At 50.7% G+C, this 23,602-nt stretch overlaps 1 protein-coding gene across 1 annotated transcript in view; it reads right to left on the reverse strand.

The window, feature by feature from the left end:
- The window catches only part of SORL1 (sortilin related receptor 1), a gene marked incomplete at its 5' end in the record, with an annotated part of 168,464 nt that overhangs the window by 22,480 nt on the left and 122,382 nt on the right, over nucleotides 1-23,602 (reverse strand). Inside the window, 13 exons of the mRNA XM_029915675.1 lie at nucleotides 267-349; nucleotides 3,089-3,161; nucleotides 3,926-4,030; nucleotides 4,249-4,361; nucleotides 6,642-6,811; nucleotides 6,973-7,099; nucleotides 7,995-8,126; nucleotides 11,314-11,463; nucleotides 15,947-16,102; nucleotides 16,896-17,030; nucleotides 17,913-18,044; nucleotides 19,981-20,112; nucleotides 21,903-22,010. Of these exons, the coding sequence (XP_029771535.1) occupies nucleotides 267-349; nucleotides 3,089-3,161; nucleotides 3,926-4,030; nucleotides 4,249-4,361; nucleotides 6,642-6,811; nucleotides 6,973-7,099; nucleotides 7,995-8,126; nucleotides 11,314-11,463; nucleotides 15,947-16,102; nucleotides 16,896-17,030; nucleotides 17,913-18,044; nucleotides 19,981-20,112; nucleotides 21,903-22,010 (1,616 nt within the window). The remainder of the gene's footprint in view (nucleotides 1-266; nucleotides 350-3,088; nucleotides 3,162-3,925; nucleotides 4,031-4,248; nucleotides 4,362-6,641; nucleotides 6,812-6,972; nucleotides 7,100-7,994; nucleotides 8,127-11,313; nucleotides 11,464-15,946; nucleotides 16,103-16,895; nucleotides 17,031-17,912; nucleotides 18,045-19,980; nucleotides 20,113-21,902; nucleotides 22,011-23,602) is intronic.

The raw sequence follows: 23,602 nt of genomic DNA on the forward strand, positions 1-23,602 counted from the left end.
TGTTAACACCAACTCTTTATTTGCACTGTATCTGTGAACCATTTAATTATATGGTTTAAAAAAAAAAAAAGGCACCAGGCTGAGGCAGAACAATTATGTGTGAAGACTCACGCTGTTCTTCGTGGGGGAAGGAACCAACCTAGGGGTGGTATTTTGGTTGTACTAGACGGAATCATTCGTTTTTCTGCACCTCGCTGGCCCCACGCTGCACCAGCTCCGTACAGGGAACAGCCCTGCCCGCTGCTCTTCTGAAACTCCAACATTACCTTGATGTCACTGTCCATGGTCAGGGTGAGGCTCAGAGAGTTCTCGCCGTAGCTGTCAACGCTGATGTCTGGTGGCGGGATCGCTGAAAACAGACAGGAATTCAAAACGAGAAGAGCACGTGATGAAACGGGAGGAAGGCACAGGGCTTAACAGTGTTCAGCTCGACAGACAGAGCGATCTTTGTGGTTGGGGAAGAAGGGCATTTCTTGGGCTACTTCCACCCGTCTCTTTTACCGCGGATGTCCCGAAGCTGAGGTTGGGTCCAGGTGCCCGGCGAACACAAAACCCTCTGGGCGAAGGCAGCCCTCCTGGCACTGAGGTCGAGCAGAAAAGGCCCATTATGTAAGCGTCTGCAAACAGCCCGGCTGCAGTCTGGTTCGGAAACGTGCCGGGGTGGCAGGAAGCGCCACCTTCATTGGCACTAAGTCCTAGCGCCTCAAGACCTCTTCAAAAGTTGAGAGCGGGCCAGATTGTAAGGCACAAGCTGTAAATGCACGTGTGGCAAAACAGGAGGCACGTGGCCTCTGGAGTCTGGCAGACCTGGGTTCAAATTCCCATTTTGGACACTTAACAACTGTGTAACCGGAGGCCACTTACTTCTCTTCAAACTAATGGTAACTCAGCCAATGTGCCTTTTCTTTCCGTTTCCAGTAAAGCCCCGCCTAGGACAGATTAAGAAACCAGCAAGTCACTGGCATTCTCAAAAAGACCAGAGCCCAAGGTGGGAACTGGGCACAGAGAGATGGGGGGCGGGGGTGGTGAAAAGAAAGTGGCAGAGAGAAAAGACCTCTCTCTGTGCCAGTGGTGCTCTGTGCAAGTGGTAGTGCTTAACATCCAGAAGGTCTGTCCACAAGACGGCGGACTGCGCCGAAGGGCTTAATGGGATCACTGTTATCATAAGACGGTATTTTAATGGCAACCCATATACTTGACTTTTTAGCACATGTGCCTCTTATACAGGCAAGGCAAGAGACACTTGAAAGAGAGGATACGATATGGTAGTAAAAGATAAAGAGATCTACCAAATTCTGGAGGAGTCCCTTCAGATGATCAGTCATGTGATGAGAGTGGGCATGTGGAAGAAGAAAAGGCTATTCAGGGCAAGAAGAAGAAAGAAGAAGAAGGGATATTAGGAGTCTTAGGCCGCCGACTCGGAGCAAAACAGTGTGGGTGCTGCTGTAAAGTCAACCTGAACTAAAACTGAGGTGACTGGGCATAGGTCACAATCCTTCCCGAAGCCCAGTTTTCTCAGCTACAAAATGAGTTTAGGAATACTAACAGGATTGGTAAGTTTTAAGGGAGATCAACTTGTGTAAAACAAACATGGTGTTCAGTGTCCAGGAAGTATACAATGCGTTCAGTCTCATGCACACAACGAGGCACCACATCCGGTGCCGAAGGTGGTGCTTCTGGCTCACGCCGCTGCCGCGTCTGTCCTGTGTGCTCCGTCTCCACGACACGGGATCACAGACAGAACACGACACGCGCTTTGTGACGCAGCACGCCGGGGCCTCCTGCACATGCCCGAACCCAACAAAACCTGGACGAGCTAAGGCTCACCGTCAAAATCATATGGAAGAAGTTTAAGACGCGTTCTGAGGCAGGTGTGATTTGTGTTTAGGGAATTCAAGGTACATGTTTTATTGCTGACCTTCAGGGTCCGTTCTTTTCAATATGTACGGCCAGCATGCTCTGGTCGGTTATGCAGAGGGAAATGACAACACAATAAAAAAACCCCAGGGTGGGTGTGAACTCAGTCCACTTTTTCTAACTACCCACGAGCACCCTGTCACAAAGTGGCTGGCTTCGCTAAGTTGAGCTTCCTTTTGTCCTGATCTCAATGAACCCAAATTTTAAAGGCAACCGGATAGTGACTCTCCATAACCCACAGCCTATTTCTCACGGGCTCAGGTTAAAGTAAAACAGCCAATCGCTTTCCGTGTGATGCTTCTGGCCAGAAACGAAAGCCGTGAGTGCCGAGGCAAAGCTCAGGAACCCACTGAGGAGCACGGGCTGCGGTCCGTCTCCCCTCGTATGCTGGGAGCCTCCGTTTAATTGCTTTAATTCATTCCTTCATCGATTCTTTCATCGGCTCGCCCGTGACACGAGGGACACAAGGGTGGAGGGAACCAGGCCAGGGCACTGCGCTCTTGGGGACACGTGCGAGGACAGTGCGGCAGGGGGCACGTGTCTCCGCCCAGCGCGGGCAGGGCAGCCCCAAGGAGAGAGGTACAGATTTTGGAGTCAGATCCCAGCTCTCTGCCATTTACTGACCATGTGGGAAGTGACTTCACGTTCTAGTTCTTTATCTGTTCTTACGGGTGTCGTGAGGGTGCTAAGGGTGAGATGGGCTGATGTACGAAAAACAGTGAGCGCTCCGGAGCGGCCGGGCCTTGGCAGGCAGTCAGCTGGCACTGGGCTCCACTCTGGGGCTAGGAACCACTGCCTCCACACCGTTTGTCAGCGCCACTGGGGAAGGAACAGGGTCAGCCTGGTGCTCTCACAGACACGGCCAAAATCACCTGCACCTTCCTCCAGAGGGAAGGAGTCCTGTGATTTTGGATACAGTGTATAAGACCTGGGAGTGAGGGATTCAGAAGCCCTTGTACGTTTGCATCATTAGAAACCCTCAGGGCAGGAGGAGGAGGAGGAGGACATTCGCTGGAAGAAACTTTGTATCTAATGCAGCGTGAAAACACCTGGACGTGCGTTTTCACACTGCATGCACACTGGGGAGAAGGAGGTTGTGCGAAGATTTCTCATCTCATGTCTTCACTGCCCAGTCACACTGAAAGGATTTCCAAACGAGGGACTCATTTACCTTTTCCTTTGAGGGTGGTAATGGATTTGGAATCGCTCCAGTTTCCGACTCCACGGCTCGTCACCGCAGCCACCTTTTCAATTCAGAGCGTGGATTAGTAGAAAATAAAGGCAATGCACCGTAGAGCCAGGGTCCCGAGTGAGCTACGGGGCTGAGACTGCGGCACTGAGGGTGGCAAACAGTCTACACAGACGATCTGGGACACTCAGAGGCCCCAGCAACGGAAACAAGGGGCTACTGAGAGGGACGTGGGCAAAGGGGCTGTGACAGTGAGGATGTGATGGCATTTGTGTGGACTGACGGATGTCGAGGTTCTTGTAAAGGGCAGGGGGTGCATGTGCGCGTGGAGGCATGGGTCCCTACGGACAGACATACGGACAGACATACCGAACAGGGTAATGGAAAACGATCGGGGTCGTGGAGTCTGTGGGCACTTAAGAGTCCCAACAGTTGTGCGCAAAACCTCTCTTTTCTGCTAAAGGTATTAATAATGCGTTGCTTAAGATCCCTGCTACATCGGCTTATAGATGCCAAGACCATCGCTCTGCACCGTGCACCTGAGAATCACGTGGGGAGTGCAGAGGTGTGGGAGCTGGAACGCTAGCAGAAAACCTGGGTGAGAAGCAGGTCACGCTGCATTCACCTTAAATTCTCGGTTATCTGAGGGAAGTCTGACTGCAAGTTCTCTGTGGCACTGGGTTAAGAGGCTGAAAAAAACGATGGTCTCCCCGAGCAGGGGGCTGGGCATTTAGCAGACTAGTAAGCAGTTCGGGAAGGTAAGCGCGAGGCTCTACGCTCTCAGGCCGCGTGACGGCCGAAAGGGGTGTTAACACTCACTCTGACAGTGTACGGGGCGTTGACCAGTAAATTCTTGATTTCGGTGAAATTACTGGTAGCCCTCTGGGACGCCCACATCTTGGAGGCACTCCTGCTGTATTCCACCTGAAGCGAGAAGGAAAAATTGTGAGTCAGGTACCCGGTGGTATGGGACATCCTGATACCTGACAAGGAGGGAGGGGGGCGTGGGGGGTAAAATGCTCTAATGGGCGGACCACTCTTTACCAGGCCACCCCAAACCGAGCGCTAGTCCCACAGAACACGCTTCTGTGCTCGCAGACCCACAATCTTCTGGTCACACGGTCGCATGTGAAGATGCTTACGATGTACTCTCGGATGAGGCCATGCGTGTGGGCGGGAGGAATCCAGTGGGCCACGATCACGCCTTCCTCCTCCCTGTGGAGTGACAGCTGCAGATTCCGAGGGGCGTCTGGCACTAGAAGAGAGTCAACGCAGGGTTGGAGTCCAGCTGCATGCTGGTGAATGGGAGGGCCTTCCGGAGATTGAAAAGAGAGACTAGAGAGAATCTGGAACCAGTGTTGGGAAGAAGCCACTGGTAAAGGTTGTGAACTTGGCCTTCGCATCAACAAACCTTCCCTCTTCCGGAATGCGAGGCACACTGGGCACACACCAGATCGCGGCTTCGTCGAGTGTGATGTAGGCGTGCGGCCCACCAGGGCTGCAGGATAGAATCGCCAGCAGGCGCTGGGCGTTCAGAGTGGAGATCCAAGCCCAGCGCCGGCTGCCTTGACTTCTCACACAACCCTAGTACCACGGGCCTGACCACAGAGGAGTAAGATTGACAGCAGAGACTTCTGTCCCCAAACGAATGGGACCACCTTCCAAGCGGGCTCTTGAATTACTGTAGCATGAGCACAGCCAAGACATCCCTGGGTCTTCTCTTTTGTGACTGTTTTCAAGACTGCATGAGAAGCCGTTCATGGAGACCAGCTACAATACTTTCCCGGCAAACTCCGTTCTGACTGCAGAGTATTTATCCATGTGGATAAGCCACAAACAACGAATATTATGGGCTGAACTGGTGACCCCCACCCTCCCCCCCACACAGGCAGAAGATATTACAAACCAAGTAGAGGCCTCAGAAGAAAAATCCCTGCAAGCACCCTGATCTCGGACTCCCAGCCTCCAGAACCGTGAGAAGATAAATTTCTGTCGTGTAGGCCACCCAGTCCACATCACTTTGTTTTGGCAGCCCCAGCACACCAATACAAAGGATGTTCAACTACCGGTGGCCGGAAGGCCTTCCAAGGGCAGGACTGTCTCATTCCCCTGAAGCCCCCATATCTAAGATAACACCTGAGCAATACTAGATGCTCAGCTAATTATCTGTGGAAAGAAAATGAATGAGGGAGGTATTTCAAAGATCGCTCTGTAGCGTCAAGAATTTAGCTAAGGTCCTCCTTCGCAGTGCCGCCCTGCAGCCTGAGCCTCCGTTTTGTGGGGTCCAGCAGCCTGCGGGTGTCTTAAACTGACGACAGCCCCTCATGCAAGCGCGTGCCCCAGATAACAGCCTACAGAGACACAATCAAATCTGAGTTCCTGATTTGACTTCCTAGCAGCCCGTGTGATCAACCATCTCCCTTGTCTCCTCGGACCTTCCTCTTGGGGGTGCCACAAAGCTTTACCCCTTTTTTTGGCTTGAATTGGCCAATGCGGCCTTAACACAGGAACACCACTGTACTGTACCCATGAACCCTAAAAAGGGTATGTGCCCAGGACCTGCCTCTCTCTGCCATCCCCCTGCCCACGTGGCCCACATGTGTGCTGTGTTCTTCCTGGGGAACCAACGAATGATAAACCTCCCTGATCCATTCTCCCTTTCGGTCTTCTGTTGACCATCTGGCACCCGGGGCTCTACTGAACACACTTTCATTGACAAAGTCATAACACACACGCGCTTTCTTGCTTTCTGCAGGCTCATCCTGGACCCGCCCTGCCCTAGTGCTGGAATCATCCATTTCTTCAAGGAGCCCAGAGGTCTTAGCAACAGGTGCGCTCGCTGCTACTGTGGAGTCCTCTCTCCAATCTGGGCCTTCTCAGCTGATAAAGCATGGAGATACACACGTGTATACCAACCCGCCCAGATACACCTCTCTGTTCTATTTTGCGTGTGAGCATCTGTAAGGACATTAAGATCAACGTGAGTTCACAGTGAGGTCTCCAACCGCAATCCAAGTGTAAGCACGGGCACTGGCAAATGAAAAGTTCACAAAACCCTGGGAAAGAGGATCACTAGAAGAAGGACATGGTCACCCAGTGTCAGCTCCTGGGAAACGGGAAGGCGCAGGGAACTTTCTAGGACACATGAGTTTCAATAAAATTTCTCTATAACTTAGCCTCAATACTTTAGACCTGCCTCGCATTTTCACAATGATGATCTCACAACCCCAAGTACTGGGAAATACTGGGAGACAGGAGATGGGGACAGGAACAAGATAAGAAACGCAAAAGGAAGCAATGTTGGGTACAATCTGAAATTAACTTAAGGGAAAAAAACAATACGGGACATAATGAGGAGACTACACCATCAACCGGTCAGGTGGGACTCTAAACCTTCACCACAAATCTTCCGTATGTACGAGGGGCATATAGTTATGTTCCCACACTCTGTGGGAGTGTGGGGAGCATCCTTGAGGAACTCTGAAAACCCCACCGAAAATCTTGTACCCACCATAAAATAAACGGTAACACTCACGTCCTTCCGGCGTCCTCAGAGTCACGAAGTCGTTGGTGTTGTGCACCTTGCTCAGACACTGGACCTGGACTTTAACCTGATACGTGGTGTCTGGCTTCAAGACTTTCAATATGGTGCTTGTTTTGTTGCTGTGGGTCTCCACAGTCTTCCACATGGCTTCTCCGACCACCCTGGCCAAAGGAACGAAGACACCGTCACGTCAGAGCGGCGTGGGGGTGCTGGGTGCTGCCTCGGTGAGTGGGGAGCCATGTCTGCACGCCACGGGAGCTTACAGAACATCGGTGGTGGTTAGGGACACGGCTTCCTGCTCCCAGGCAAAGACAGGACCCACCTGTAGTAGACGCTGTAGACGCACGAGGCGGTGGGCATTTTCTTGGGCCGTGTCCAGGTCAAAGTGACATTCCCAGAGAAGTCGGCTGTCCACTGAAGATTCTGCACTTTGTACACAGTGAGTTCATCTAGAGAGATGGAGAAAAAGGGATGGAAAGTGGTATCCTTGGACTTTTTGGATTTTTTGGACCAACCTACCATGATCTAGATTGTCAAGCTGCTGTCATTGTCATAAGACATTCCAGAAAAGGAGTTCCAACCTTCTGCACATGCCCCACCCCCATGTCGGGGTCTCCTAAACATCTGGTCATAAGCTTTTCGTTATATTTCGCCTCCTTGTCTGCACTGGGGTAAGCGATTTCTCCCAGTCCAGGGCCAGTGGCATGGCAGGACCCATGAGCACTGCAGACCGAATGTTTGTGTCCCCCCAAATTCATAGGCTGAAGCCTAATCCCCAACCTAATGGTGTTAAGAAATGGGGCAAGTGGGAGGTGTTTGGGTCTCAAGGATGGAGTCCTCGTGAAGGAGATTAGTGTCCCCATAAAAGCGACCCCAGAGAGCTCCCTCACCCCTTCCCCTGTGTGAGGACAGAGAGAAGGCGGCCATCTGTACTCCAGGAAATGAGCCGTCACCACACACGGAATCTGCAGGTGCTTTGACCCTGGGCTTCCCGCCTTCAGAGCTGTGAGAAGCAAGTTTCTGTTGTTTATGGTGTGTTCTGTTACGGCAGCTGTCTAACAGTGTTCCACACTGAGGGATGGCACTCAGCGCACCCGAAAGCCTGAGGCTCTGGGGGCGTGGTGCATCCATGGAGATGGGACATCCACGGAAAACAAATCCCAGACCAGCGGTTCCCTCACAGGGAGGGGTTCAAGCTCCAACCAAGGCAGGACGAGCCCCACTTCACTGGCCGCTCTAACACCAGGCAATAAGCAGCTTCCTCTCCAGACCGAGGGAGGCTCCCGAGGGTGCCCGCTGGGGTGGGGGAGGGGAGAGCCAAGGCTGGGGGGGTGGGGCACTCACCGCTGCAGCCCCTCTCGTCACTCTCGTCCGAGCAGTCCAGGAAGCCGTCGCAGCGCTCGGAGAGCACGATGCAGGCCTCACCGTCCTCACACTTGAATTCCAAGCTCATACAGGTCAAGGTGCTGTGTGTGGCTGCAACACAGGAGGGCCACGTTGTGGTAACGCTGTGTCGTGTTTAAGAGAAGGGGTCTGCATTCTCCGAACTAACCAGCTTCTGACTCAAAATACGCCTCTGGGGGCGCCTGGGCAGCTCAGTCCGTTATGCATCTGACTTTGGCTCAGGTCATGATCTCATGGTTCGTGGGTTTGAGCCCCTGCATTGGGCTCTGTCCTGACAGCTCAGAGCCTGGAGCCTGCTTCTGATTCTGTGTCTCCCTCTCTCTCTGCCCCTCCCCTGCGTACTCCCTCCCTCACTCTCTCTCAAAAATAAATGAACATTAAAAAAATTAATTAAAAGAATCCACCTCTGGGATGAGGAGGGGTAACCCCCGCCATGATGCCCCTCTGACAGACACTGGACTGTGTCTTCAGGAAGGGCGAGAGCTTTGCAGTCAAATGATCTCGAGTGTACGCAGCCACTTACAAGCTGTGCCGTGATTCAGCAGAACCGGCCAGGGTCTTGTTCTCGAACAAGAACAAGTAAGGCCGTTTTCTATCTGAAACACTGCGTCCACCTCTGAAAACCACACCTGGAGACGCAGGTGGAAAAACCGGATGATGTTCTCACCAGAACACCAGGAGAGATACGTCACTAGAGATGAAGAGACCCAGGGGTGGAGGCGGCGTGGGATGCTCTGACAGCCACCCCCAACTGGCACGTGCTCGTGTGAAGGAAGCATTAAAGACTCTGCATGTCTCTAGTGTGGAAGTAGAGACTGCAATTAAATACACTTTTAAAAGGGCTCTCTACTAGAGTAATTCACAATGAGAGAAAGGAAATGTGAGGCTTTTCACAAACTATAATCCCCCATCTCCCAAAAATCATGGTATTACCGAGCTCTGTTATATGCAGAGTAGAAACTGGTTTGCTTTGGGGAAGCTGGAAGGGGGACTTGGTTACAAATAAAACTGCATTAGAGCATTTAGAAAATGTTTGAGACCCACTAGTATTAGAAACTCAAGATGGAATTCATCCTTTCGACTACCCATCCACCTAACCTCCCATTTACCCACTTACCCATCCAGTAAGCCAGGAACCCATCATCCACCTACCCACCCGCTATCCGTCTACTCATCATCCAGCCATCCATCTACCCACCCACCCACCCATCCAGATACCCGTCTATCCATCTACCCCATCATTATGTCTCTACCCCTCCATCTGTCCATCCACCCATCTGTCCATCTGTCCATCCACCCATCCAACCACCCATCCACCCACCCATCTACCCATCTGTCTATCTGTCCATCCACCCATCCAACCAACCATCCATCCATCTGTCCATCTATCCATCCACCCATCCACCCATCTGTCCATCTATCCATCCACCCATCCACCCAACCACCCACCCATCCAGCGAATATTCGCAGAGAGCCTACCATGAATCAGGTACCGTTCAAGATGCTAAGACTATGGTGATGTGTAACACAAAGGACCTACCCTCATAGAGCATCCTTTCTATTAAGGAAAACAGCCAACAACTCTGGTATTTTAGATCATGATTAAAACTACAAAGAAACATAAAGAGAGGAATAGTAACAGAATGATGGGCAGGGGTCATTTCACATAGAACAGTCAGGGAGAAACCCTGTGAAAGGCATTGTTTTAGAAAACGCCAAGATCCCCATCACAGAATTATTCCACGTGGCAGAATATAATCAAACTACGGCTGATTGTAAAGCTGGTGGATGTTTGAGGTTTCTTTATGAAACGTGTCTCAACATTTATAAAGTGGCAAAATGTAGGTTTTAGAAACTGAGAGTTCAGTTGTTATTAATCTCTGAAGATTCCTAAGCTGATAATTAAATAAATGATTAATAAGCACTGAGAACAGAATGCAGTGCCTTCAGGGGCCAGCTTTTCTGAGAAGAATCATCCATATTAATCTTGTTTCCCTTTTTTTTTTTTTAAAGTTTATTCATTTTGAGAGAGAGAGCATGAGCAGGGGAGGGGCAGAGAGAGGGAGAGAGAGAGAATCCCAAGCAGCTTCCGCACCACCAGTGCAGAGCCTGATGTGGGGCCTGAGCCCACAGACCATGAGATCATGACCTGAGCTGAAACCCAGTGTCAGACGCCTCACTGAGTGGGCCCCCAGGCACCCCTCGTTGCCCTGTTTGATAGGGGTCTCAGATTAATGGACTGAGGAAAATTGGAGAGATGAAGCACATTTTTATTTGCCTTAAGTAGGCACCATCTTTATGAATAAGGCTAATTCGGAACAGGTTAAAGAAACTTATTTAAAGAACACCGACTGGGGGCGCCTAGATGGCTCAGCTGGTTAAGCGTCCAGCTCTTGATTTTGGCTCAGGTCATGACCTCACCCTGCATCAGGCACCGTGCTGACAGTGCAGAGCCTGCCTTGGATTCTCTCTCTCTCTCTCTCTCTGCCCTTCCACCCCCCATCCCCCACATGCACCAGACTCTCTTTCTCTCAAAATAAATAAATAAACTTAAAAACAAAAGAAAAGGAATACCAATGAATGAATTAATCTCACCCAGGAGGAAGGTCCTACACATAACGCATTTCTGTATTATTTTCAGTGTTCGTCTTACTGTGTGGTTGTTTATTTGGCTGAAATGTTCCTATCACTTGCGGGGGAGCGTGGGATTAATCTGCCTTGTTCTTTTAATGTCCCAGAGGTCCATCTGAACTTCACACTGTTCCCTACTTAGCGCCTCTCTATTGTTTCAGAATATTCTACCCTATAGGAGCTTTGAATGAGGGATGATGAAAAGGTCACAGCCTTGTCCAAAAATAAATAAATAAATGGGGTGCCTGGGCGGTTCAGTCAGTTAAGCGTCCAGCTTCGGCTCAGGTCATGATCTCGCAGTTGGGAGTTCGAGCCCCGCATCGGGCTCTATGGTAACAGCTTGGAGCCTGGAGCCTGGAGCCTGCTTCCGACACGTGTCTCCCTCTCTCTGCCCCTCCCCCACTCACACTCTGTCTCTTGCTCTCTCTCTTTTAAAAATAAAGAAACATTAAAAAATTTTTCAAAAAAATAAACAAACATCCCAGTCTGGTACTGACCCGCTGACCTCTGAAGCTAATTTTCCCATCCCTAAAAGGGAGAGAAGACGACATCATGAGGTTATCGTGAGCTACGGGGCCCTGCTCTGCAGACACCCTGCCCAGCACCGCGTCTCCCGGAGCCTACTCACGACAGTTGGCCTCGTCCTGGCCGTCCTGGCAATCCTGGTGGCCATCACAGCGCCTCCAGTTGGGGATACACTTCTTGGGTTGGCGGCACTCGAATTCAAATCGGTCACAGCGCCCGCGCTGAGTGGGAGTCAAGGCAGCAGTGACATTGGCTGGAAGGAGAGGTTTTTTTTAAAAATTCACTTGTCAGTATAGGGGGACCCGGCCAGGAGGACCAACCAACTCAATGAGGTAGGAAATTCAGGACAGGACAGTGCTCCGGGGACGACGACGGGGGCCTGGAGACAAAGGTGAGCTCTGGAGGAGGAAGGTGGATAGACCAGACGTGGGCGTTAATTCTGGAAGCTGAGTGTAGACCGATAGTGGTCAGTGACTCAAGAGACCAGAGGAGGCTGGATGCCACCTGAAGCTGTCACAGGAGAAAAGAAGAAAAAGAAGAACCCAGAAAACCAATATCACAGAATCTTCAAAATGTTGGAAAATCTCATCTCTAAACTGGGAGAGAAGAGGGAGAAAGACAGTGAGCGAAGAGACTGAAGATTCCCCACGTCCCCTGCTCCCTACGTCCCAGCCCCACCAAGAGACACCCCCCCGTGCGTCACTCTCACAGAAGCTGGAGCACGGTGATGTGGAGGGACAAAGGGCCGGCCATCAGGCCTCGCCAAAGGCCAGAACACTGTGCTGAACAAAAGGGGTTACACCCACAGCTTGCTGAACGCCAGGGCCCCGGTCCCCTCCCTCGTAAACCCTGGCAGCGACAGCTTTATTCTCTAGGCAGTAGATGACTGTAAAACTCTTCTCTAGGGAAACCGGCCAGCCTCGGGGACAAACCCCCAAGGAACGCGGACCAAGAGTTCCCCCAACAAACAGCCCAACCGTGAAACTCAAAGCTGATGGGTCTACCTGTTTGCGGGGAGTCTCTCAGCGGTGTCTTCGTCCCCGGCCTTAAACCCGAGCAAACAACCAAGGATTATCTGGGGAAAACCTTTGACATGAAAGACAAACCAGTGCAGGGCCCCTTCCCCCCTAAAAAAGAAAATTTGGAGGAAACAGAGAAAACTTCAAAAAATAAATATCCTTATTATGCTCAGAATGAAAGAACATAGATGTCTGAGTGAAAACCATCAAGATGCCATGAAAAAGGAAGAGTATTAGAAATTTTAAATCTCTGAAAATTAAAACCGTGGTAACTGAAATGGAAAACTGAGTAGTAGAGCTGAGCGAGAGCATGAATCTTCCAGGAAAAAAAAAATGAGAGAGAGAGAGAGAGGAATTTACAGAATAGAAAAGAGGACCGCGTCGGTAGATCCACTGCATGAATGACACGAGTTTCCAGAGGAAAACAGAAATGTGAAAACAGCATTAATAGAATATTTCAAGGAAAACACCCCAAACTCAAATACATAAACTTACAGAATAAAAGCCTATCAGTGTCCATCCACTATAGTGGATGGAAAGGGACCCGCATCAAAACACATCATTGTGAAATTTCAAAACACTGAAGCCAAAGGGATACCCTACAAGCTTCCAGAGAGTTAAGAAAAAAAAAACACGTGATGGGGCACCTGGGTGGCTCAGTCAGTTGAGCATATGACTTCGGCTCAGGTCATGATCTCACCGCTCGTGGGTTCAAGCCCCGCATCGGGCTCTGTGCTGATAGCTCAGAGCCTGGAGCCTGCTTCGGAGTCTGTGTCTCCCTCTCTCTCTGACCCTCTCTCTCCCCTTCCCCTGCTCACACTCATGCTCTGTCTCTCAAAAATAAATATTTAAAAAAAGTTTTTTAAATACATGACATAAAAAAGCTCAAAATCAAAATAGCTTTAGATTTCCCAAGAGCGGCTCAACAGCAATGAAACACTGCCTTCAAAATTCCTAAAGAGAATTACCGACAACCTAAAATTCCAAACCCAGGCCAACAAGCATCAACCACATCTGAAGACGGAAGAAAAACATTTCCAGGTAAGCAAGACCTCAGTGATAGCTCCCCTGCTCCCTTTCTTGAGAACCTTCTGGAAAACGTGCTCTACCAAAAGGTAGGATTAAACTGGAAAAAGGGGTGGGGGGAAGAAATCTGGGATACAGAAATAGAAGCCCCCTTATGAAGAGAAGCAGAACAAGTCTTAGGATGGAGAAAGCATGCCCTGCAGACACCTGTGGCCCAGGCATCGAGAGCAACAGGCACGAATCCAAGCAGCAAGCTCAGGAGACATGCATGTTGAAGGCTGTCCTCTCCGTGTCCCTGGCCACTGTGCCACCACACGCACCCGGCAAACCACCAGAGGGTGTGCTCCAACAACACAAGGGAGGAAACCGAGAAAAGCAAAACAAGAGACCCAGGAAGCAACGAATCTAAACCAGGAGAAAGGCAGAGAATCCCAAGGAGGGCAGTGAAGGCCCGGGGGAGGGGCGCACAGTGGGCCTGGAGAACCGTGGGCCCAGGGAGCGAGATCTGGGCTATTCGAAGGGAAAAGCGCCAGGGAAACTCTGGGGTTGAGAAGTCATTGATACCGTGACCCTGGGGAGAGTTACCGTCAGAGGCGATGGAGAGGGAGAAAGCGTTAGCCAACGTCACATGACAACCTGAGCTAACGAACACGACAACAAAAACCAACTGGTGAGTAACTCTGGGATATTGTGCTTATTCCATGGTCTTAACTGGATTCTCAGAAGAGACTCTCTTACCGTCAGAACCATTCTGCGAAAACAGGGCACACGAGGAAAAGCAGTAAAAGAGGAAGCGACACACATCACAGTACTACTGCCTGACAATGAGGGGGTTGCTAGAGGGTTCCAAACTGGGGACAAGATCATGCATCGCTGGGCGGCCTCTCAGAAGGTAAAGTGCAAAGGGGAGAGACACAAGATCCAGAGACCGGTCAGGAGGCTCGCAATGAAGACACCAGACCTGAGCGCTGGAGACGACCTGGATTAAATCTGCACTGATGACGCACCTACAAAAGAAATCACAGACGCTGAATGGAAAACCCAAATAGGAATCTGCTTACTGGATGTGGCAGAATTTGCTAGAGTCTGTTAATACCCTGCTCAGAGTTCCAATAGCCAAAAGACAATTTTGAGAGAAGGAGAATTGAGACACTAACCAGATAGCTGGGTCTTGGGGGCCACAGACAAAGACTTAAAAATTTAAAAAAATATTTTTACAATTTGTTTTGAGAAACATGTTTAGGACACTATTTGCCTGTTACTGTAATAGGCACAGTGGAGATTCCAAGGGGTACGCAGCACGATCCCAAAACACAACGGCTGCAGTCACGTGGAGGAAAGTCGCCCACAGATGAAATGACCAGGAAGCAGCACATGACAGATCAGAGTGAGGGATCAAAAGGACAGTAGGCACACGTGAGCCTGGAAAAGTGACCCATATCAGTTATATCAACTACAGGGCTCGGTGAAAACCCACGGTGCTGGGCCTGCGACGGAAACTAACGGCATACGTGTTCCAAGCAGGAATCTCAAACGTTAGTGAACCTACAGGTTACGTGGGGGCTCCTGAGCTCCAGGCAGAAATCCTGATGCTGTATTTTTTTTAACAAACACCCAAGTGATGTCCCTCACAGGTGGTCTTTGCTCTGTACTTTCTTCGATAAGCACTGAGAACGTATCAAGATCTCTTTTTGCTACAAAACCCATGCCCTTGTTTGCTGCGATGGATGGTGGGTTTCACAGAGCGGAGGAGGAGGAGGAGGACAAGGTCAAGGGGGACAGAGGTCTCTGGTGAGGCAGAAACCCCGCTGAAGGAATACTAGCAGAGAAGCTGCGGGTCTGTCCAGAGAGCATGAGGATGAAGAACCCAGCTTAGCAGAAGTGCGAAGCAACGGCAGGCAAGGAAGGACCTTGAAAAGAGGACTTGAGGGTTGGGATCTCTCTTCGGGACAAGAGGAAACCACTGACAATGTTAAACAGTGAAGCAACGGGATGGATGACTCGTGAAGGAGGAAAATGAGTGTTGACCTTGAAGTCAGCTAGGAAAAGGGTTTGAGAAGCATAGTAAACAACGGTCTATTCTCTCATTATAAACTGAGTTTGCAACAGCATCCCACTGAGGAAAGAACACAGCACCCTCACCTCTGTCCTGCCTGCAGTTAAGGGCATGTACTAGACTGGGGATCTAGGGTTACCCCCGACTTGCCTCCAGCAACATGGATACTGCCCACACCTTCAGGTGCCTGTCTGTGTTCGGCCACTAGATGGCAGTGCTTACCCTCCTTTAGGAGGCAGGCCGTCAGCTTGCAGACAGGAAAATTGGACTCTCCCCTCTGGGAGTGTAACACACACACACACACACACACACACACAAACACTTCCCCTGTAATTCCTGTTGTAATTTCCTGTGCAGAAGGACGAAAACGTGGCCCACCCACAGCCAGGATGGAGGGCAAGGTGGCTGGCCTCTTGGCGCAGGAAGATCCAAAGGCGGTTATAGGAGAGAAGACTCTCCAAGTATGAGTTCCATGGGTCGCCCTCCTCTGGAGGGTGAGCAGCAGCCTGGCCTCTGGGCACGAGGATCCCAGAAGGCAGGGGACGCTGAGTCCAGCGACAATGCACCCAGGGTGTACCCCTGAGGGTCTGCCCCATGGGAACAGGTGCCCAGGAGAGGGAGGGGCCGGCACTCACCAGGCGAGGGGCAGGCTTCCTCGTCGGAGCCGTCTGCACAGTCTCGGTACCCGTCACACACCCAGCTGTCCATCACGCACGCCCCGCTGCTACAGCGGAAGTAGTTGGGCAGACATGTGGCGGGTCCGGGAGTCGGGGAGGGAAGAATGGGTGAATCTGAACAAAACACAAGCCAGAAAACCCAGAGGGTCACAGGTAGCCGTGGTCTGACCACAGTGTGCCCCACACTTAAGTGCAGATGTCCCGGTTTTCACTGCACTGGTGTAGGGAGGCTGGCATGAGGCACAGTTCTGAAAGAGCAGCTCATCTACAAGTCATTTATGAGGGGGCATCAGAACAGACTGCAACCTATTCCCCTTCTTGGGCAGATTCCCCGCTCCTGCTAATATTTGAATGAGTGTGCTCTTGCTCACTGGGGCTCAGTGCTTTTGCAGGCTGACGGAGGGAGGGTGACTCAGAACACACAGGGAGGATGAGAGAACGCATTGCACTACGGCCAAACGCTCTTCTGGCGAACACTCAAGCACAGCACCCCTGAGACCTCGTTCAGATGTGAGAGCACCAGAGAGGAGAGTAAGGGGCGTGTGTTCCACACCAGCGCCTCTCGGGTGGTGAGGCACTCATGGCACCTGCAGGTCTTGCTAAAATGCAGAAAGGAAGCCTGGGGTGGGGTCAGACACCACCTCTCACAGGCCCCAAGAAGACGGGGACGCTGCTGGTGTGCAGACCACACATACAGTGGCCAGGCTCGAGCACGCCCTGTGGCCTGAAAAGTACCTAGGAGCGGGAGAAACCAACCACACTGATTTTCAAAGAGGGAGGGTAGAGAGAAGAACTCAGAGAGTTACTACCCACCCCCACCCCCAATCACTGACCAAACTACATTCTGTGCAGAGAGGCGGCAGTGGGCCGGCGCGTCCTGGTCAGGGGGCTGCCCCGGGACCCTCACCTCCACAGTCCTTCTCGTCAGACCAGTCCTCACAGTCGTTCTCCCTGTCACACTTCCACCTGTTGGGGATGCAGCGGCCATTCTCACACTGGAACTGGAAGTAGCGGGAGCAGTTTGGGGCTTCCGTGGGGTTTTCTGAGGAGATGAGCCACAGGTCAGTCACTGGCCCTGCACCAGGGGGCAGCCTGTGCAACCCTACCAGATCTGGTGGGCCGCAAAGGAGATCTATACCCACAAAGAGAAGCCCATCTTCCTGGATCCCAACTCGAGCTTCTCTGAGCGAGGCTTCTGTATCTTACAAATAATACCCGACTTTCCGACACTTCACCAAAGGAGTGACCTAACGACTGATGATACCCCAACAGGGACAATGACTCTATTAAGTTGTGGAATCTGTTCACTCATATGTAGAACTTAAGAAACGTGACAGATGAACACAGGGGAAGGGAAGGAAAAATAAGAAACAGAGAGGGAGGCAAACCCCAAGAGACTCTGAAATACAGAGAACAAACTGATGGTTGCTGGGGGGGGATGGGCGAAACGGGTGATGGGCATTAAGGAGGGCACTTGTTGGGATGAGCACTGAGTTTATATGTAAGTGATGAATTGCTGTAGCCAAGACTATACATTGCATGGTAACTAACTGGAATTTAAGGGGGAAAAAAAGCTGTGGAATGTTACTTTTCGTGGAAAGTGGGATGTACACTCTGAAATATTTACCGTAATTCCTCTATCGTATTCCTTAGACATAATGTGAACTTCCCAGCTGGGGAAAGAAAAGGAAGGGGAACAAACATCCCTCCCCACACCCTAGACACCCACGGGGGCTGGGGGTTGGGGGCTGCTGGCTGTCACTTTGGACCTCAGTTTCTCACGTGGAGGCTCACTCACGAGCGGCAGGAACTAGAGCTGAGAAGGCACAGCCTGTGTGGGCGTGTGCCGAGCGCGGCCGCCTTAACCACAGGAGTGGCCGGGCCTCGGAGGTTAGGGACAGGAGGCTGAAGGTCGGGATCTTACCGCAGTTGGCTTCGTCAGAGTAGTCACCGCAGTCATCCATGCCGTCGCATTTCCAGATCAAGCTGATGCACACTCCGTTCTGGCACTGGAAACTGAACTCATCACACACCTTGCGGAACTCAGGGTCTTGGGCTAGATAAGGAACAAGGTTCCCAGTTACTGCCGCGCCGGCTTCGCAGTAGTGCCGACATGTGGAAACAAGAGGAGGGAGCAAATGTCCTCCTCCCAGAGACAGACCAGCCACAGGCTTCCTGGACAGCAAAAGCCAACTGATGGCCTCTCCCCACCGATTGCTCAGACGGCTACTGTACTTGGAAATGGGGTCTTGTTTTATTTTTTTATTTATTTTTTAAAAAATGTTTTTCATATTTATTTATTTTTGAGAGACAGAGAGACAGGAACACACAGGAGTAGAGGAGAGACAGAGAGAGGAACACACTGAATCAGAAGCAGGCTCCAGGCTCTGAGCTGTCAGCACAGAGCCCAACACAGGGCTTGAACCCATGAGCTGTGAGATCATGACCTGAGTCGAAGTCGGACACTCAACAGACTGAGCCACCCAATTTTTTATTTTTGAGAGACAGAGAAAGACAGCGTGAGCAGGAGAGGGTCAGAGAGAGAAGGAGACACAGAATCCGAAGACAGGCTCCAGGCTCTGAGCTGTCAGCACAGAGCCCAATGCAGGGCTCATACCCACAAACTGTGAGATCATGACCTAAACTGAAGTCAGATTCTCAACCAACTGAGCCACCCAAGCGCCCCCTGGAAATGGGGTCTTTAAAGAGGTGATGAGTTAGGGACACTTGGGGGGTTCAGTTGGTTAATTAAGTATCTGACTTCAGCTCAGGTTATGATCTCATGGTTTGTGAGTTCCAGCCCTATGTCGGGCGCTGTGCTGACAGCTTGGAGCCTGGAGCCTGCTTCGGGTTCAGTCTCCCTCTCTCTCTGTGCCTCCCCCCATCAAAAATAAATAAATAGTTAATAAAAATTAGGGGTGCCTGGAAAGCTCAGTCAGTTTAAGCACCCAACTCTTGATTTCAGCTCAGGTCAGGTTATGATCTCACAGTTGGTGAATTCGAGCCCCACATCAGGCTCTGATCATGTGGAACCTGCTTGGGTTTCTCACTCTCCCTTTCTCTCTTTCCCTTGCCCCACGCACACTTGCTCTCTCTCTCTCAAAAATAAATAAATAAATAAAATTTTAAAAAGAGAAAAAAAGTGATGAAGTTACAGTGAGGTCATTCAGGTGGACCCTAATCTAACAGGACCGGCATCCTTATAAGAAAAGGAAAGCAGGACACGGGCAGGCACAGTGGGGAGACCACGGGAACGAGAAGGCAGATGTCAGCAAGCCCCAGAAGAGGGCCTCAGAAGAACCAACCCTGCCGACATCTTGACCTCAGATTTGTGGCCTCTGGACAGTAGTCAGGAAACACATTTCTGTTTTCTGAGCCACCCAGCCCATGGGCTTCTGTGACTGCGGCCAGAGCTGACTAGGATGAGTACCTCCCATGGAGAATGGGGCTCCAGGGGCACCCAGCTGGCTCAGCCCACTGAATGTCTGACCCTTGGTTTCAGCCCAGGGCATGATCTCACAGTTTGTGGGTTTGAGCCTGAGTCAGGCTCTGCTGACAGGGTGGAGCCTGCTTGGGATTCTCTCTCTCTCCCCCTCTCTCTCTGCACCCCCCCCCAACAACTTGCGCTATATCTGTCTCTCTCAAAATAAATAAACTTAAAAAAACAACAGAATGGGGCCACAGCAGTGAATAAAACAAGAAGGGGTCGTGTGGGTCAAGACCTCGGACCTTCACACCTTCCCTTATACATACACCAACGTCCAAAGAGCACGACTTCCAAAGCAACCAAGGGAAGACCTTTTCAGAAAGGGCAAGACTGGACACTCGTGCAAGACCTGCAAGCCTGAGTGGCCCACTCCCCTACAGCGTCACCGGTGGTGTGGGCACGGCCCCGCCTACCCACAGCGCCGCCAATGACTCGGACCTCGCCCCGCCCACCACACCCACAGCGCCGCCAGTGACTCGGGCCTCGCCCCGCCCACCGCACTCACAGCATCCTGCGAAGGCAGCGTCCTCATCAGAGCCGTCACGGCACTGGACGATCCCGTCACACACCATCGAGTGGAACAGGCACTGCTGGCGGTTCTTGCAGACAAAGTCCATGAAGCGTGTGCACAAGGGCTCTGGAAGGGGTCCGGGGAGGGGGGAAGGTGTGAGCCCTGGGAGCTGGCGGGGGTCCCCTCGCCCGCCCTGCGGAAGGGCTCGCAGACGGACGCGTGTGCGCTCCGGAAACCGTCTAAGAGCGAGCCCTGAGCGAGAGCGCCGGACACAGAAGTACAACGTTCGACTCTCGGTGTTATGAGAGATTTTACTGTCCTGTTCTCCAAATGAGAGCAGAGGGGACGGCAGCACTAAATGTTTTCCAAAAGCACACAGCTAATGAGGGCGGAGCAAACGGACACCCAGGCCTGTCTGACATCAATGCTCCTGATCTTCATGACCACATAGAATATGGACTTCCGGGGCACCCGGGTGGCCCAATCATTTGAGCGTCCAACTTTGGCTCCGGTTGTGATCTCACAGTTTGGGAGTTCGAGCCCGGCGTCAGGCTCCACTCTAATAGCTCAGAGCCTGTTGCCTGTTTCTGATTCTGTCTGTCTGTCTGTCTCTCTGCCTCTCCCTCACTTTGCTCTTACCAAAATAAATAAATATTTAAAAAAATAAAAAAGAATATGAACTCTGTACTACTACTTTTTCTATAAAGGACCAGTGTTATAGATGGAACTGTACACCGCCCCCCACCCCCAACTCATGTTAAAAGCCCTCATCCCCGGTGTAATTGGATTTGGAGACAGGGCCCCTTTTAATTGCCTTTAAAGAGGTCATTAGGGTTCAGTGAATTCATGTGGGTGGGGCCCCGGTCCAGGGCAGGCGGTGGCCTCCAAAAAAGAGACACCAAGGACACAGGCACAGACAAAAATGCCATGCAGGACACACCAGGAGATGGCCTTTGGACTTGAACTGCAACATCAGCCTGTCCCTGGATCTCCAGCCTGCTGGCCTACCCCACAAATCTGGGTACTCGCCAGCCCCTACAGGGATGATCCCTGAAAAGAAGTCTCTTGTATATGACACACGCATCCTACTGGATCTGTTTTCCCGGAGAACAGGGAGTCACCCAACCAGGGGACAGGCTCCAGGGGTTCTGGAGGCCCTAAGCATCATGGCTACTCCACTCGTCATGCTGCATGGAAGCAGCTGCAGGCCAGGGACACACAGGAAGGAGTGCCCGTGTTTACAGAAAACGTCCATTAATAGAACAGGCCACGTATGAGCTGGCTTTCCACCCCAGGCTCGATTGCCAACCCTGCACTATTACATCCATTTTTAACCCAGACTGCACATCATAACCACCCGAGACACTTTTTAAAGGTCCAAAGGCTCAGAGGATGCCTGGGTGGCTCGGTTGGTTAAGCATCCAACTTCTGCTCAGGCCATGATCTCACAGTTCGTGAGTTCAAGTCCTGCGTCGGACTCTGTGCTGACAGCTCAGAGCCTGGAGTCTGCTTCAGATTCTGTGTCTCTCTCTCTGCCCCTCCCCCACTCGTTCTCTGTCTCTGCCTCTATCTCAAAAATAAATATTAAACAAAAAAATATCCCCATGCTCAGGCCATGCTCCAGACAAATTATATCTGAATCTGGGGTTGGGGAGGGAGGGACCCGGGCAAAGCATATTCAGACATGAACACCAGTGACCCAAGACAACCTCTCTGAGTCTAAAGGAAGTGGGGGGTAAAAGGGTTCCCTGACCCCAAAATGGTATCCGAGCGATAATCAGCAACAGGCGAGTAGGAGCAGTAAGTGTTCAGTTCAAAATGATGGTCGATGCCCAAACGTCCCGCGAATAAATGCCAGCGTCCTCTGAGCTGTGACCTCTTCCACAATCACCCCCCACGGTGGGGAGAGGACTCACCGCAATGCTGCTCATCGGAGCCGTCCGAGCAGTCCTGGAGCCCATCACAGTGCTTGCTGGAGGGGATGCAGGTGCCATTCGGGCAACGGAAGCCGTTACACTTCTTCTCTGAAATGCAATCCAACAGCGGAGAGCAATGATGGACAGGGAACAGGAAGGTACACACAGCCAATCGTCAGGGGCGGGGAGCGGGGGGGACAAGTGTGTACCACCCCTAAGGGGGGGAACAGGTAACTGCTGTCCCAATTACAAATGTCTGCACACCTTGACCAGCAATGCCATCGTAAAAACGTCATCCACCCACACAAGTGAAAAATCATGTGGTATAAGGGTATTGGCTGCAACACTTTGTAATACACTGAAAGCCACCTACGTGTCCAACAATAGGGGACTCTGTGATACCTTGTCATATGCACACTGGAGCACTGATTGTTACAAAGGGACTGAAGAAGCACTCTGTAAAAATGTGTCCTAGGTACACAGTTGTGTGAAAAGAAACAAAGTGCAAAACATGCACCGTATACTACTTGTGTAAAACAGCAAGAATATGCAGTATATTTACATGTGCACATATGCACAAAAACACCCCACTAAGGTCTCCAACCACAGTTTCCGAGGTGGACGGGGGAGAATCTGGCAGCAGGAGAGAAATGTTTACCCCACACCTCATGAGACTTTTTTCCACTTTGAGCCGTGAAAACGTGTTACCTACTCAAAAACCGAGTATACATTGTCAAGAAAAGCTTCCATGAGTTAAATTTAAAAAAAAAGGAGGAGACGAATCCGGATTATAAACCCTGGTCTTTTAAAGCTCTCGGAAATCACCATCTTAATTCTTCAGGAATTCTAAACCAAAGCTCTTGGGACAAAGTCTGTCCTAGAAATGTTAATCTTAGATTATACATTTAGCAGAGAAGTCTTAGTACGAGGTAACCCTTTTTCCTGAACACAGAGCTGTCGCTGGACGTTAGGCTTACATGGAAGTTCTAGCATGTGAGTCAATGGCCACTGCAAACCCAGCTCTTAGAAGAATAGCTCTAGGAGGCTCATGTGTAAGGCAAGAAAATGTGTTTTAATCCCCTAAAAAACAGCATACCTAGGATTTATGCTAAGGACATTACACAGAAATAGTGAGTACCATGAGTCAGGGAAATACTTAACGTCACTAACTATAAATGCTTTTTTAAAAAAGTATAAAATTAAAATTACATGAAACAAACTCCCATTCATTACATTAGTGAAAACAACTGAAGAGATTAAATGTAGGGTCACGGGAGACTTGGGTAAACTTACACTACATTCCTGATTGAGATGCTTTGGGCGTAATCACTTGGAAATGTGACATGGCAACACTTAATGAGAATCATGAAAACACATCAGAACCTGTGACCTAGCAGTTCCATACCGAGAAAACATATCCTAAGAAGTACCTTCAAGAAAAACAAAACCTTCATTTCCAAAGAAAGAAAGATTTCACTACTTAGGACAGTGTAAAAATTAAAAGCATACTAAGGCCCAACCAGGAAGCGACTAAGTAAACTAAGTCAGAGAAATCCAACGTGAATAAGTATCTGCATGAAAATGCTAACTAGAGAAAAAGATAGATCAAGGCAAACATCTCTAATATTGTGACATGAGAGGGACAGAGTAGGTGATGTGCAGACAATGACCATCCCATGAAGATCTGGAAAGTACGGTGC

This window comes from Suricata suricatta, chromosome 11 (assembly GCF_006229205.1).
Source record: "Suricata suricatta isolate VVHF042 chromosome 11, meerkat_22Aug2017_6uvM2_HiC, whole genome shotgun sequence".
Taxonomy (NCBI): Eukaryota; Metazoa; Chordata; class Mammalia; order Carnivora; family Herpestidae; genus Suricata; species Suricata suricatta.